This window comes from Myodes glareolus, chromosome 2 (genome assembly GCF_982192425.1).
Source record: "Myodes glareolus chromosome 2, mMyoGla1.1, whole genome shotgun sequence".
Taxonomy (NCBI): domain Eukaryota; kingdom Metazoa; phylum Chordata; class Mammalia; order Rodentia; family Cricetidae; genus Myodes; species Myodes glareolus.
Window position 1 is genome coordinate 134,739,678 of NC_142027.1, and position 15,728 is coordinate 134,755,405.

At 48.0% G+C, this 15,728-nt stretch overlaps 1 protein-coding gene across 2 annotated transcripts in view; it reads right to left on the bottom strand.

Moving 5' to 3' along the window:
• Tbx5 (T-box transcription factor 5) overlaps nt 1-15,728 on the bottom strand; it is a 50,275-nt gene that overhangs the window by 25,289 nt on the left and 9,258 nt on the right. For both annotated transcript variants that reach the window (XM_085681205.2, XM_048423494.3), the window contains exons 6-7: nt 12,595-12,747; nt 4,074-4,165 (exon numbers count right to left, since the gene is read on the bottom strand). In XM_085681205.2, the coding sequence (XP_085537331.2) occupies nt 4,074-4,165; nt 12,595-12,747 (245 nt within the window). The remainder of the gene's footprint in view (nt 1-4,073; nt 4,166-12,594; nt 12,748-15,728) is intronic.

The window sequence follows — 15,728 nt, forward strand, 5'->3', positions numbered from 1 at the left end:
TCCTTTCTTCCATCCTTCCTTCTTCCCTCCCTCCCTTTTTCCCTCCCTCCCTTCTTCCTTCCCTCTGTCCTTGCCTCCCTGTCTCCCTTCCTTTATTCCTTTCTTCTCTCCTTTCCCCCTCCCTTCCTCCCCTCCCTCCTGTTGACGTAGTCTCATTCTTGACATAGTAGCATCTCTGAGACCTCAGCCCTGACACGCGGGTGATCCCATGCGCCCTCCAAAACCAGCTCCCCCATCCCTTGTCTCTCAGAACTTTGAGGAACACTGACCGCGAAAAGCTGTTTTTATGGCAGTCCCCACCTTTCCTAACAACCTGGGTGCGTGCACACTGTCACAGGAAGCTGGAAACGGGCCTTTTACGTGGCTTAATATTTTCCACAGCTCTCCCGTGTTTATTATAAGCAGTGACGGCTCCTGTAACCGGACACCGTAAATGAATACTGAAGAAAATCTAAGCCATTGCCATGACGCGAATCGGTAGAAAGAGAGCATGGAGCTAGAGAGGCACGCGTGTCCAGGTCTTGGCCAAGCTGCCCTAGAAGAGCCGCACAGCCTCCAGAGCCGGCCTCTCTCTCCCTTCCAGATTCCATCCCTCCTCCTCCTCCATCAGCTGTCACCGAGTGTGTGGGGGACAGGAAACAGAATTACAAGATTAACAGTGAGCCGGCCTTTATCACAGCTGACTCCAAGAGCCGTGGTTCCCGCCTGTCACTACCTACAGCAACCTGGGGCTTGAGACAACAGCCCAAAATAAATCCCGAATAAAGTCAGAACTGAGAGTCCCAGGGAAAGTTCCCCTGAACCAGGACCCAGGTTCCCTGCCGGCATTGTCTCAAGTAATGCTTTGTTTGTTTGTTTTTGATTTTTTTTGTTTTTTGAGACAGGGTTTCTCTGTGTAGCCCTGGCTGTCCTGGAACTGGCTTTGTAGCCCAGGCTGGCCTCGAACTCACAGAGATCAGTCTACCTCTGCCTCCCGAGAGCGTTGGGATTAAAGGTGTGCGTCACCACCTCCCAGCCAAGCAGTTCTTACAAGACCCTTAAAACACGTCAGCTAGGTTTCTTTGTTCCCATGTCACAAGCAGGGCATCGAGTCCCTGGGAGGTCAGCTCACTTTCCCGGAGTAACACAGTGAGTGACACAGAGCAAGGGATAACCCCAGAGTCTGACCTTGAAACTCTGTCACGTCAGCCACTTTGCTTCCTCCGTCACTGTCCCTAAGGCCACCTACAAAGAGCTGGATAATCCCCAAGAAGGTCTAGCCTTCTCCCACTTCCCCAACACAACTCCTATGACCACAGAGACCTATGGTTCTTAGGCTGAGAGATCTTAGGCTCCAACATGACAAGCCCCTGCAGCTCATCCTCCCCTCTCTCCTTGCTCCCTCCCTTTTCCTCTCTCCATCTGACACCTGAATGGAAAGAGACCTGCTCAACCTGGACCGGCGGTGGCGGTGAAGGCGGGTTAGGACATCCATGTGTCCTAGCTCTCAAACACCTGTCCTTTCCCCACCTGCCTCTCCTTTAGTATCTGACACCTGCTCCTGTGAGCTTCCAAACAGCTGGGTCCATCAGGGAAAGACTATTAAAGGAAGAAAGAGAGAAGGCAAGGGGATGGAGGGGAATGATCAGGTTGCAAACTGAACACACGTCCCGGGGCTACAAACAAGAAAAAGTGTCCAGAATGCCTCCTTTACCATAAGCCAAATGAACAAAGCCAGGGGTAGCGGGGCCTGATGGGAAAGGTGTGGTCGGTCAGTGGTAAAAGGTCTGCCAGACCTCCTTCCACAGTGATAGAAACTTGAAGAGTTCCCGCATGCGCGGTGATCTTGTCTGGTTGTGTTCGCCAAGGCTCTGTGTGGGACTGCCTGGAGAAGCCTCCAGAGGAGAAGGGGCTGCAGTCAGTGTATGTAAGTCAAGAGGCTGCTGCTGCCACGGAGGCTTGGAGTTCAATGTGGCAGAAGACAGGTGCTGAATGCTAACACGCTTCAAGAAGAGTCAGGCTCAGCAGTAGAACATGGGTCTATTGCGTGCAAGATCCTGAATTCGGTCGAATTCGGTCCTCAGCACAGAAAGAGCTGCCTGAGGCCTGCGGAGGCTAGAGAAGGCCGTTGCCTCCTGACCTCTTCAATCCATCGTGGCCTTGTAGGAAGGATGGAAGAGGTAGGCAATGCTAAGACCCTTTGATGACCTGTGCTTCACTGGTAGCTCTCAGACAGGGCTTCGGAATGGCTGTTGCTACATCTGAGGCAAAGTCACCATCAGCATGGAATGTGACTCTGAACATGGCTGTCTGGGAGCCTCAGGTAGTCATATTCATCTCTGCTTAGACGGGATTTTGGCACAGACTCCTCCGATCCTAGAACTATAGCAAGTGCCAATTTAAAAATCCAGTTTGCAAATATTGAATTTGAATGTTCCTGGGGCTGCAGAGTTGGCTCAGCAATTAAGAGCACTTGCTCTTCCAGAGGATCTGGATCCGATTGCCAGCACCCACATGGCATCTCACAACCATCTGTAACTCCAGTTCCAGGGGATCTGACACCCTCTTCTGACCTCTGTGGGCACCGGATGTACATAGTACATAGACATAGTACATTTTCCATGTGCATGGAATATGAATAAAATAATATATGAATAATATATATGAATAAAATAATATTTTTAAGGTAAACTGATTTCACAGCACACAGTTCTTAGACCAATATTTAGACTCCAAGACTATGGGATCTCCATCCCTTTCTCTGTTTTTGGCCCCTCACCCTTTTTTGAATGACCATGTTCCAAATATAACTGACTTTCCCTTTTCTTCTCTTCCAGAATGTCACCAATGATTTCATTTTATTTTGAATCACAAAACGCACTGAGAGGGAAAGAGAAACAGAGAGAAAAAGAGAGAGTGTGTGTGTACATCCACTGTGTGTGTGTGTGTGTATGCATGCATGTGTATCTGCATGTACACCATGTGTGTGTACATACACCATGTGTGTATGCATGTATGTGTATCTGTATGTACACCATGTGTACATACACCATGTGTGTGTATGCATACATGTGTATGTGTGCTTGTGGATGTGTTTGCGTGTATTCGTGCATGCATGTGCTTGTACACACACATTTGATCAAGGCGGGGTCAAGATGTAATTTCTAATTCTCTTGCCATTTAGTGGTCAAGCTGGAAGATGAGAGCTCAATCGACGCCCTGCCTTACTTGTTCAGTCATTTCCATCAGACCCAATTCTCTCTGTGTATGTTTATTCCAGCCCTTTCTATCTGTCATTTCAGCGACTGTGACCACAGGATATGTAAAACTAGCAATTGATTTTTGGCACTGGCTCCGCACCGGCACTCCCATCCTCATGAAGTATCCTGGAAACCACCTGCTGTCAAGTTGGTCTATGTTTCGCCCTCAGGAAATGGGGTTGCTTGCTTCTCTCTCATTGATGGAGAGCTGTTGCCAAAAGAACAGCCTTCAACAGCTGAGACGGATGAGGGAAGGGGAAGGGTTTGATGAGCGGGGGAGGGACACACGGAAGAGGAGGCACATAGCCTTGGAACCCGGGCCAGCTGGATTCTATCCTACCCCACCGTTCACGCTGCAGGCTGCCTGAAAGCGCCCATCCAGATCATAAAGGTTATCAGAGAAAGGCCTGGGGGCCCGGGAAGTGGCTCATTCCATAAAGTGCCCGCTGCCCAAGCATGAGGACCTGAGTTCAGATCCCCAGAACACTTGGCACCCAGAATCCAGGTGTGCTGAGGCTTGTCCACAATCCCACTTGTGGGGAGGTGGACACAGGAGGATCCCTGGAGCTCAATGGCCAGTCAGCCTGACTGAATCAGGAGCCCAGGCTCAGTGAGAGACCCTGTCTCAAAAAAATAAGGTAGAGAAGTGATTGAGGAAGGGTACCCATATTGACGTTTGACCTACAGAGAGAAAACATACAGAGAAAGAGAGAGAGACAGAGAGAGACAGAGACAGAGAGACAGAGAGAAGGGAATGAGAGACCTCTTTCTCCGCTGGATGGCATAAATGCTGCTGGGAGGATCTGTGGGGTACATTTTGCCCCTATTTCTTACCTTTGCATCCGAGACATCCTGTGGAGTTCCATGTCATCGCTGCCCCGAAAGCCTTTGGCGAAGGGGTTGTTCTCAATTTTCAGCTGTGTAATCTGAGAGGAGGAGGGAGAACAAGTTGGTTCACACTTGATTACCACAAGAGGACCTTGGAACAAGAGTACATAGCAAATGTTGTGGGGAAAGAGGCTCCGGACAGCCCAGAGGACACGAAAGAGCCCGTCACAGTGACGGGACTCCACGTTAGAGTGGAGGCTTTGAAAATGTCCTCGGTCAGATGGTTGCTAAGGGGAAAACCTGGATTCGGTTTATTCAGTAATTGGAGTCATACTCTGCATCGTGTATGTGTGTGTGTGTGTGTGCGCGCGCGCATGCGCGTGCACGAGCACACATGCGTGCCCATGTGTGTCGAGCATTTTGCATTTCAAAGAGAAAGGAAGCCTCAACATTCGGCTCCTCTTCCTTACACAGCTGTGGGTGTTGACGTGGTGACTGCCTTTCCCACACAACGCGGTAATCTCCCTGTCGCAGAAAACACATCTTGATCATTGCTTTCAAAGGTCCAGTCATGCCCCATTTCAGCTTTTTGCAGGCCCCAGGTGTAAAGCGCAGCCCAGTACAATAAATACCAACGTCTGAGGCTCCCGCAGATGGGAGCTGTCCTGTGCCTCGGACCCTCTATGGTTTTCTAGGCAAGGAGGTGGGGACTCTGTCTTTAAAATCTGTGTCACAACCCCGAAGCAGAACTGTGCGCTTTTTTTCATGCTTTGGTTCAAGGCCCAGCTCTTTAATTTAAGCCATCAACACGTATTATATTAGTGTCAATGTAATAATGGATCCAGGTGGCAGACTGCATCCATATGGAGTTTGCTACAAGTGTTTCCTAAATGTTGTGAGTCTAACTCAAAGAATCACATGACAGACACCAGGGCATTATGGCTGCCGTCAGCGGCTCAGGGTTCCCCTTCAGGGCCACTGCCACATCTGAAAGCATCTGTAAACTGCTTTGCTTAAATTGGGGGGGCGTCTGCTTTGCTTTGTTTACATGTATGTGTGTGTATACATGTCTATGTACATGCATGTTCACGTGTTTAGGAGCATGCATGTGAAGACCCAAAGTTGACACTAGGCTTCTTCCTGGGTCTTCCTCCACCGTATATGCTGTGGCGGGATCTCTCCCATGAGCCCAGAGCTTGCAGATCCAACCAGCCTAGCTATCCAATAACCCTGGGGTTCCTCCTGTCTCCACTTCCTGAGTAACATGGCTATAGGTGCCCAGCTGCGCCATCTCAGCATTTGTGTGGTTACTAGGTGATCTGAACTCTGGTGTGGTTGTTAGGTGATCTGAATTCCAGACCTCAGGTTTGTGTAGCGAGTACTTTATCTTCTGAGCCAGCTCAATTTTAAGATATTTTTTAAATTTACTTTTGTTTTTCTGAGACAGGGTCAGGTTGACCTCCAGCCTAAGGTAATCCTAAGTGCTAGGATTATAGGGGAACAGATATGAGCCCCCACACCCAGCTACTATTTTTATTTAAATCAACTCCCTTCCTATTCAAAACTATTTTACTCGGAAATACTGTCGACTCTATACAACAAAGGAGAATCCAAGAGCGCCGGAATCACTTGGTATTCAATAAAAAGATGACAAACTCTCTCTTTTGATATCCACAGGAAGTTCTGAGACCAAAGCCTGCCTTCTGGCTTTAAGGAGAAACTGATGCCATCAGAGAAGGTTGTAGGACAAACTAGTCCTGAACTGAAACTCACTCATGGAAAATTAGAGTTCATGGATTGCATCAATTGGAGGTGGGGAGCAAAGAAGCTGCAGAAATGGACCTAGTTAAGTAAAAAACAAAGAAGTGGACATGGTGCACACCTTTAATCCCAGCACTCAGGAAGCAGAGGCAGGAGGATCTCTGTGAGTTCGAGGCCAGCCTGGTTTACAGAGTGAGTTTCAGGACAGGTTCCAAAGCTACAGAGAAACCCTGTCTCAAAAAGCCCCCACCCCAAAATAAAAGCCAACCATTATTTTTAAAAAAGATTTGCCTAATTTTAAATGATGTGCTTGTGCACCTGGGTGAGGTGCCTGCAGAGGCTAGAAGAGAACACCAGAACCCCTGGAACTAAAGTCCTGGATAGTTGTGAGCCACCTACTGTGGGTGCGGGGAGTCAAACTCACGTCCTCTGCAAGAGCAGTGTGGGCTCTTGACAACTGGACCATCATCTCGGCCCCTATTTATTATTACTGTTGCTACTGCGTGTGTAAACGTGTCTGTGTGTGGGCTACAGGAAGTATGGAGGTCACAGGACAGTTTCATGGAGTCGGTTCTCTCTTTCTGCCTTTACAGAGGTTCTAGGACTCGAACTCAGGGCTTCAGGCTTGCTCAGCAGGTGTATCGCAAACTACACCATCTCACTGGCCCTAAGACAAGTTATTAAATTTATCAGATAATTATTTAAGTGTGGGGGGGGTTGTTGCATTGGCGTGGAGGACAGAGGGCGATTTGGGAGAGTCAGTTTTCATCTTCCACCCATGCGGGTCCCAGGGATGGAACTCAGGCCGTCAAGTTGGGAAGCAGGTTCGTTTTCTGAAATGTGTGTCCTGCTGGGCAGATGAGATAGTTCTCAGGGTTTGAATAGGATGAGACACAGAGAACGGCTCAATCTGACCCATGAACTCTCTAGTTTTCCGTGAGCGAGTTTTCGTTCAGAACTAGCTTGTCCTAGAAATTTCTCTAACGGCAACAATTGTATCCTTAAAGCCAGAAGGCAGGCTTTGGTTTCAGAACTTTCTGTGGGTGTCAAAAGAGTTTGACATCTTTTTACTGAATACCAAAAGGCTCTAGCATGCCTGAATTCTCCTGGATTATAGCTTCTAACTTTTGATACTCCTGCCTCAGCCTCCTGGGTGCTGGCATCACAGGCCTACGTGGCTACGCTTGTCACTTTCTGATTTTGTCTGGACCCTGCAGTGCCATTTCAAGAAACTATCTTTGAAATGTGAGCTTCTGAATTCAGAGGTCTGCCTATCCTTCTGAGAGTTTGTCAAAAGGTACAATCCAACGAAGGATGGATCATTTTTTTAAAAAATGAATTTGCAAAGATTAACTGAAAACCAAAGCCATGTATACCTGTAATCTCAACATTCTGAAGGCTGAGGCAGGAGGATCAAAAGTTTGGGGGCTAGTCTGGGTTACATAATCAAGGCTCTGTAATAATGATAATAATGATAATAATAATAATTCGGACGGGGCATGGAGCTAAGTTGCCTGCTTGGCATATCAAAAGTCCTGGGTCCAATTGCAGAAGCGTAAGTGAAGCACCATGTCACACATCTGTGATCACAGCACTCAGGCAATGAAGGCAGGAGGATTAAAAATTCAAGGTCATTGACTACATACTGAGTTGAAAATCAGCCTGAATTGCATGAGACTCTACCACAAATAAACAAAATAGCAATAACTAGACCATTTTAACAGGATGGAACAATCCTCAGTTGTGTCCCCGCCTCCCATGCAGCCCCTGCAGCTGAGCCTTCCAGTCAATGCAACACTGAGCCTAAATGAACTGTGAACCCAGGCAACATCAGAGCCCAGCCCAGAACAGTGCTGTCCCACTAGGAACTCAAGACCTGAAAACTGGCTGAAGGAATGGTGAAAAACATGGGCTTTATTTTGTCTTAAGGAAGGAAGGAAGGAAGGAAGAAAGGAAGGAAGGAAGAAGGAAAGAAGGCAGGCAGGTTTTTTGCTGCTCTTGAGAAATGGCTCAGCAATTGAGAACATTGACTGCTCTTCTACAAGACCCATGTTTGATTCTCAGCATCTACATGGTGGCTCACAAGTGCCTGAAACTCCACTTACAGGAAATCTGATGCCTTATTCTGGCTCCTGTGGGCACCACACACACACACACACACACACACACACACACACACACACACCACACACAGACACACACACACACCACACACACACACACACACCACACACACACACACCACACACACACACACCACACACACACACACACACACCACACACACACAGACACACACACACACCACACACACACCACACACACACACACACACACACAGACACACACAATGCTTTTTTGCTCACATTGATTCTTCTAAGACACTTCAAGTCTCTTTCAATTTCACTACCTCCTTAATTTGTACAAAACGATGACAACAGCCAGGCATGGTGGCTCACACCTCTAATCCCACCATGCACAAGACTGAAGCAGGAGAATCATGATATTGAAACCCCTGATTGCGACTCTGTTTCAAAAAATAAAACAAAAACTTGTTGCAGAGGATTTTTAAAAAAAATAGTTACAGAGACACTTAAATGTATTGATTTTAAATGTATCTACTTTTAGGCGGTGCTGGGAATAGAATCCAGGCCGTGGCACACACTGGTCCAGGGCTCAGCGCTGCACCACATCCCAGCCTCCCTTCTTTAATGGACTGCATAGACACCTCCAAGATCTAGGCACTGCTAGGGAGAGCTGGAGTGATGGGTCAGGTGTAGATTGCCTCGTGTAGATTGCTTTGTGCACAGCCTCTACGGGTACGGAGACAGCAGGATCCCCAGGAACTCACTAGCTAGCCAGTCTTGCCAATTGGGAAGTTCTGGCTCCAGTGAAAGACCCTGTCCCAATGAGAAGGTGGGGCCCCTGAGGAGGTTTAGCTGGTAAAGGTGTGTGTTCCAAGCCTGACAACCTGAGCTCTATCCCTAGGACTGAGAGGAGAGGAGAGAATTGAGCCTCTCAAGTTGTCATCTGACCTCCACGTGTGTACAGAGTGCACAAACATACATACACACACACACACACACACACACACACCTAGGCACACATCCATATATGTATATACACACATACATGTGCGCGCACACACACACATATACATATATGCATACCACAAGCAAGCACACATACACATTTATGCACACATGCACACACACATACACCACAGGCATACACACACACACACACACACACACACACACACACACACACAGCAGAGAGTCATCCTTAAGAAATCCTAGACAGGCGGTACGGGAAAACACATCTTATTTTGCACACAGCCTCATGCATTATAAACCAGTCTATAAACTGCAGACAGCACGTCAGCTTAGGAGCCCCCAAATCCGCACACCTGGAAGCCCCCACATCTACCAAAAGCTCCAGGGAAACCTATTTCTCTTTACCATACAAAGGAGCTCCCTTCTCAAATCAGTATAAAACCGGATATCCGGGGAGGGAGAGAGTGGAAGGGGGGGGGGGGCAAATATAAATGCTGGCTCCAACTGGTGAGACAGCGGTTGTAAAAATTAATGAAAATAATTGTTGCAAATTCTTGCTTTTGGGAAAAAAAAAACAACTCACGAGGGCCAAAAAAAATCTTAATTATGTCTCTCTATTAGGGGCTTCATTTCCTGGTACCGACCAGAAAGCTAGTACCTCATAAATATGGACTCCATACGCAAGGACTCAAGCTGGAGCAAGGCACCTCGGAATGGAAAAGTCAGTTAACATGGGGGAACATGCATGCTTGCATACACGCAGGGCCATTGTAGCAAGAGCCGCGGGAAATGGAATGCCCGAGTGACTGGTGTTTAACACCTACACATTTCTAGGCAGTGTGCTGGGAGTTGCTGACAACCGCTATGAAAACCCGAACAAAATGTGTTTCCCGGAGTGAATGTCCATCGTAGCTGGGGAAGAGTTGAGGTTTTAAATATCTTTTTTTTTTTTCAGGCTGCCAAACATCTGGGGAAATAACTCCTGAATCCAGCTTAGGATCACAGCTGGGCTGAGGAAATACAGTCACCACTGAGAGTCCCATGCTGAAAGGGTGTGTGTATGCCTTATCGCCTAAGACAGGAGCCCGGCTAATTATCCATCCCTACCTGGCTCTCTGGAGAAAGCACCCTGGGGGCACCGAGTTCTTTGAACCCCTCCCCAAACAGTGACTTACCTTTCTCAGGTATTCCTGGCTGTCCACTCACCCAGAATATTTCCCCAGACTCTTTCATCCAAAACAAAACAAGCCAGTTCTTGATTGACAATGAACCAAGCAGTTCACAAAGACCAACATTCATAGTTAATTTTTTTAACCACAATAATAGACCTAATGTTAAAATGTCAATCATTCCGATTTTAATACAACCAGAGAGTGACAGTGGGCAGGCAAAGAACCCCCACTATCACCACCAAAAAATAAATAAAAAAACTTGAACAGAGTTGACCTACAAACAAACTGACCAGTGGCCAAAGCCATGCCTTTGCCTTGTCATGAAGCCTACACCACTCCCCGGGTTTATTTTGTGAATATCTTCTGTAATCTTCACGAGAACCTCATGAGGTGGATGCTGTCGTGATTCCCATTTTACAGATGGGAAACTGAGTTAGATCCCGCCTTTGAATCTGAGCACTCTGCCCCTTCCCCGTCCTTGGGTCCACCCCTTAATCCAAACGGTGTTAACAACTCAACTGGCTTTACCCATGCCCTCAGCCTTCTCAACACCATTCCAGCTGGGATAATAGAGCTAGAGACGCTGTCCACAGATCATAAGGAACCATGACCCGGTTATGTTACACGTTGCTTATCGACCTGAGGAAAGTTTCCTAGGGTCTTGGACTTGACTGGGAAGTGCATCACTTAGGGCTCTTCACGTGGGAAATTAACAACTCTGGGACTCTGGTCACAACTCTGGGACAACAGGTAAGAAGTGGGGAAGATTCTGTGGAAGATGGGGGGGGCAGAAGCTCATCTCCCCTCATCTGTGTGTCCAAAATCTCTCCACCTGGCTAAAAAGGCCTCCTGTGCAGTTCAACCAGAATGCCACACCCAACTAAGACAGGAAGCCGCTCCTGTGAGTGGGGTTTCTGTGCAGTCAGCAAACACACACCCAAACGCGTGGCTGGAGACCCACAGTGGCAGATCTGTGACATTGAGACCAGAGTTCGTTAAACTGTGCTCAAAACTCACACCCAATGGTCAGGAAAATGATTCAGCAGGTAAAGGGCCTGCCTCCAAGTCTGAAGACCTGAGTTCAATTCTCAGGACTCACAAAAAAGGTAGAAAGAAAGAATAACTTTCTTGGTCCCACAAGTTGTGCTGCCTTCATCTGGACAAGCAAATGACAGTATTTCTATGACCCCGCACACACATACACACTCACACACACACACAAAGAAATATGACACTGTCCCTGGGGTTATGTCCACCTGTCACATGACATGGCAGTCTTCTCAAGGGGCCAGAAATGCAGCACAGTGGCAGGATGTGTGCTTAGCAATGCTTGAAGCTGTGAGTTCAAACCCCAGCATGCTCAAAAACAAACAATGAAGTGCACGCTACATGAAACTAAAAACAGAGTGGGAAGGGGAACAGACCTTGGATGTCCACAGATTGCACACAGTGCACATGTCACAACTTTATCATGACAGAACTCAGACCATGCCAAGGATACACACACACACACACACACACACACACACACACACACACACCCTACCCTCCCTCCATGAACCTAGGCTTGCCTGAGTGGGAGGAGGATGAGGTATCTGTGGTCCTGTGTGTCGGGTCTGGGACCCTTTAAGCAGTGATATGGCCACAGTTAACAAACAGAGGGTGTGGATTTGCAGAGTCACCCAGCATCTCTGGGAGTGCGACTCAGGGTAGACTTGCTAAGTCACCTCAGCTGACCTTACCATTTCGCCCTTGCTGGGGTCAGCTCTGTTCTTTCCCTTTTAGAAAGTAATTGTGTTGGGGAGGGGCAGGGGTTTCTTCTGGGGCAAGGAAGGGGAGCTCTCCCTAGATCTGGAAGGATCATCCATCCATCACAGTCTGGTCACTCACAGTCGGAATTCAGAGACTACCCACAGGATTGGTTGAGGCATTATCTACCTCCCAGCCAGCACCAGAATGATCTCCACTGCATGACCCGGAACTAAACCTGTCTATGACCCTTCCATGCCAGACTCGCAACCTATAGCTAACTTCACCCAGATTGAGGGGGTGGGGCAGGGTCCACGACAGGGCTCAGCCCTCACTGAGCTCGCATGGCGCACCAGCCCACATGCACATACACGTTAGCATCGGCTATGCTACCTGTCCCATTGCCTCTTGAGGGACCTCTTTTTTAAAAACCCAGGACACTGATCTTAACAGAAAAGGCAATCCTCTCCAAGGGTTGCATTCGCCTAGAATTCTAGCACCTTTCTCCCCACCCTATCGGCAGGCTCGCACCAATTGTTAAGTGAATAACGAATTTGGTTCTAACTAGAAAAGGGTGGGTGAGAGAGCTCCTCCCCCACCATGAATATAATGCAAACAAACCCAACTCGACCCCTGCCCAGGCCCATGAAGGAGACTAGCAGTTGAGTCTGCCGGACTGCGGACCCACGCTCAGCTTTAAAGGACTGCATTCCGGCGAATACCCAGCGCATGCGTCCATGTAAACCAGCAGGCGTCTGCCGCTGCAGGCTCCCAGAGAGTGGGGCTTACCTTGTGATTCTGGTACGAAGTCACTGCGATAAACGCGGTCTCCGGAAAGACGTGGGTGCAGAACGCAGTATTCTTTGAACCAAATCCATTATTTTCGTCTGCTTTCACGATGTGTAATCGGGGCTGGTATTTGTGCATGGAGTTCAGGATAATCTAAAAAATAACAGAAAATGAGATTGTCAGAAGAAACAAAATCAAAACTCCCTTTGTTTCCAGCTAGATCCTCGCTCCTCCCCCATCCGCACTGCCAATTAGCTTTATTATATAGGCTCTCCGGGAAGAAAAAAAATTAGTCTTTTTTTTCTTCTGTTTTGAAAAGGGGCCAGTGATTTCGTTTAAAAGAAACATTTCAAAAATGACAATTTCCACATGAGAAAGTCAAGGTAATATTCCAGGAACCTACCCAAAGCACACAAGGCAGTAAATCAGAATTCTTAATAAAGTTTGCTTAATAAATTAACTCTGTGTATAAGGGCACTTCCCGCCCCCAAAGGGAGCCTGGCAAGTCTGGAGGCGGGAACCAGTGGGGGTTGGGAAAGCCGGACAGCAATGAGGCCCAGTGAGGTACAGGAAGAATGTATGTCCATACATACAAATAGCCATGGCACACACCCCTCCTCAAAGTCCTTCTGAGGAAGACCAAGGGCTGAGGAAATGCCAGACAGACAGACCTCAAACCTAAACCTCAAACCTAGGCCCTTTGTTTTGAAACAAGAAAAGGACAGGGAAAGAGAGAGAGAGGGAGAGAGAGAGAGAGAGAGAGAGAGAGAGAGAGAGAGAGAGAGAGTCTGTTGGTGGAGAGCTGAGTCTGACTTCCTAAAACAGCGAGGTGGGGAGGAAGTGCTCCCCCCCCCCCACTGTCAACCCCATTGAGGGTTGACCTGGAGGTTTCTTTTTTCTAACATTTGGGACTCAAAGACAGATGTCTGCTGGAAAGGAGGTTGTGTCCTCCTCCGTTCTTGGGGTACCCTGAGTGGGGCTCACTCCTGCTGCTGTGGCTATTGCTACAACCACATTAGTATTATCAGGAGACAGAGATGGAGGAGTATCCTGGTTGCAGTTCTAGCTGGAGTCCAGACAACTGCATAAGCATTCAGAGTAATAAAACCAGGTTTGCTGTCCAGACGATGCCCATATTTTGATGCTGGGGTGGGGGTGAATGTTTAAAAGTCACCAAAACTTCTCTAATGCAACAGGCCACATTTACCCATTCCCCAAACCTGGTCTACTTTTCCCACAGTATCCCAAACCCCAATTGAGGCAGGATTCCACTTGGTGTCTCTGGCTTGCAGACTCTCCCTCGAGCAAGGTCCTTGGTTCCTGACTGGGGGGTGTCTACCTCTAATCACACACACACACACACACACACACACACACAGAGAGAGAGAGAGAGAGAGAGAGAGAGAGAGAGAGAGAGAGAGAGAGAGAGGCTTATGGTGACGCTGGCTGACACAGGCAGTGTGGCGACAGAGAGACGCACTGGGGCCCCAGATTGACTGCCACAGCCTCTGGGCCAGTACAGCCGTCCTCCCGGCTTAACCAAATTGCTTTGACAGCTGGGGACAGTGTGGAGACTTCAGAAAGAGGGTGATCTAATGGCCCCTGATTCCATCAGGATGACTCTAGATTCAAAGTTGGGGTTGAGTAAGTCCCTCTTTTTTCTTAGGTTGTTGAGAAGAGACCAAAACAAAACAAAACAAAAACCACTAAGTGGCCTGCATTTGTTGATGGGGCCTCTCCTGGATGTCTACTCCAGAGTAACCCCAAAAAGCACTGTCAGAAAAACAGAGGGGCAGTTTGGAGCTGAGATGACCATGTGACAGTTTCACAGAAGCCCCCACTCGAGGGTCTCAGCACTCATGAGGAGGCAGGAAGGAACATGCCTCCCAGGGCCTTAGTGCACATGATTAGTAACCACAGGAACACCCCAAACTTTCTAATCCCGCACCTGGAGAGCCCCAGGCCATCTGTGCACTAGAGCCACAACACAGGCTTCTCTGGGGACCCCTCAGTGGACCATCCTGCCACCGAGGTCCCAGGTGGCCTCTGTCACTGTCACCCAGAAAGAGCAGATTCAACATTTGAACTTAACCCCAAGTCCAGCTTATCCAGGTCCGCGTTTCCCTAAACTGGAGACTATGTGCCCCCCCCCAGTGAATCCTCTGACCTCCCAAAAAACTATATGAACCCCTCACTTGCCTTTGCAAAAACAACCTTGAGAAACAGCTCTCCAAAGCACGTTTGAACCATCTAGCAATGGGCTCTAAATGCAGAATTCAAAGCCAAAGCAATTGAGAGATTTGGGACTACTTCTCCCAAAAGCCTGTGGGGTTTTCGTTTGTTTGTTTGTTTTTTGTTTTTGTTTATTTGTTTGAATAAATAAGGGTGAGGCTGGGCTGGGAACCCACTGGAGGAAATGATCACTAAAGAGAGGCGCCATAAACACTCATTATATACACTCACTATACCCCCACATAGTTGGAAGGATTCACCAAGCCTTCTTCTTAGAGTTAAAGAGATCCCAGATTTAGGTTTCTGTTCTAAGCATGAAAAGGAGAAAGGAGACTCAATAGTAAGATAAAATAAAATCTATCTGCCCAAGAGCACCAAGCTTAAAGCTTGCACTGGTGCCAGGGTTCACTTGTCACCTGTAAAAAAAAAGGGCAGAATACTGCATTCCCCTTTCATTGTGAAAGTTCAATTACAAATTAGGGCTTAGAAATAGGGTGGTCTGAAGTCCCCCCCCCCCCCCGTTGACAGCCACCCAGGGAAGAAGAAAGGCAGATCCTAGGTTAGACCACAGGGAGTGTCCCCTCCATTAAGGAGTGGTGGAGATAGAAGAAGTAGAGGAAGAAGAAGGAAGAGGTACCAGTGAATAGGGAATGTGAGAAAGAGGGAAAGCGGAGAACAGGAGGCAGGAGGCAGGAAGGTGGGACAAAAAACGTCTGGACCAGAAAGGTAGAGGAAGGGGTGGGTGTGGCTGCTCTTATTGATAATCCTAGCCTCCCCCCCCAGAGGGTACCAAATAGTTGAGGGACAGTTTGAGGCTATGTGAATGGGATCTTTGAGAGAGAACTAGGGAAGTGGGGAAGCTTAACCCAAATAGATAAATAAATAAACGAATGAATGAATGA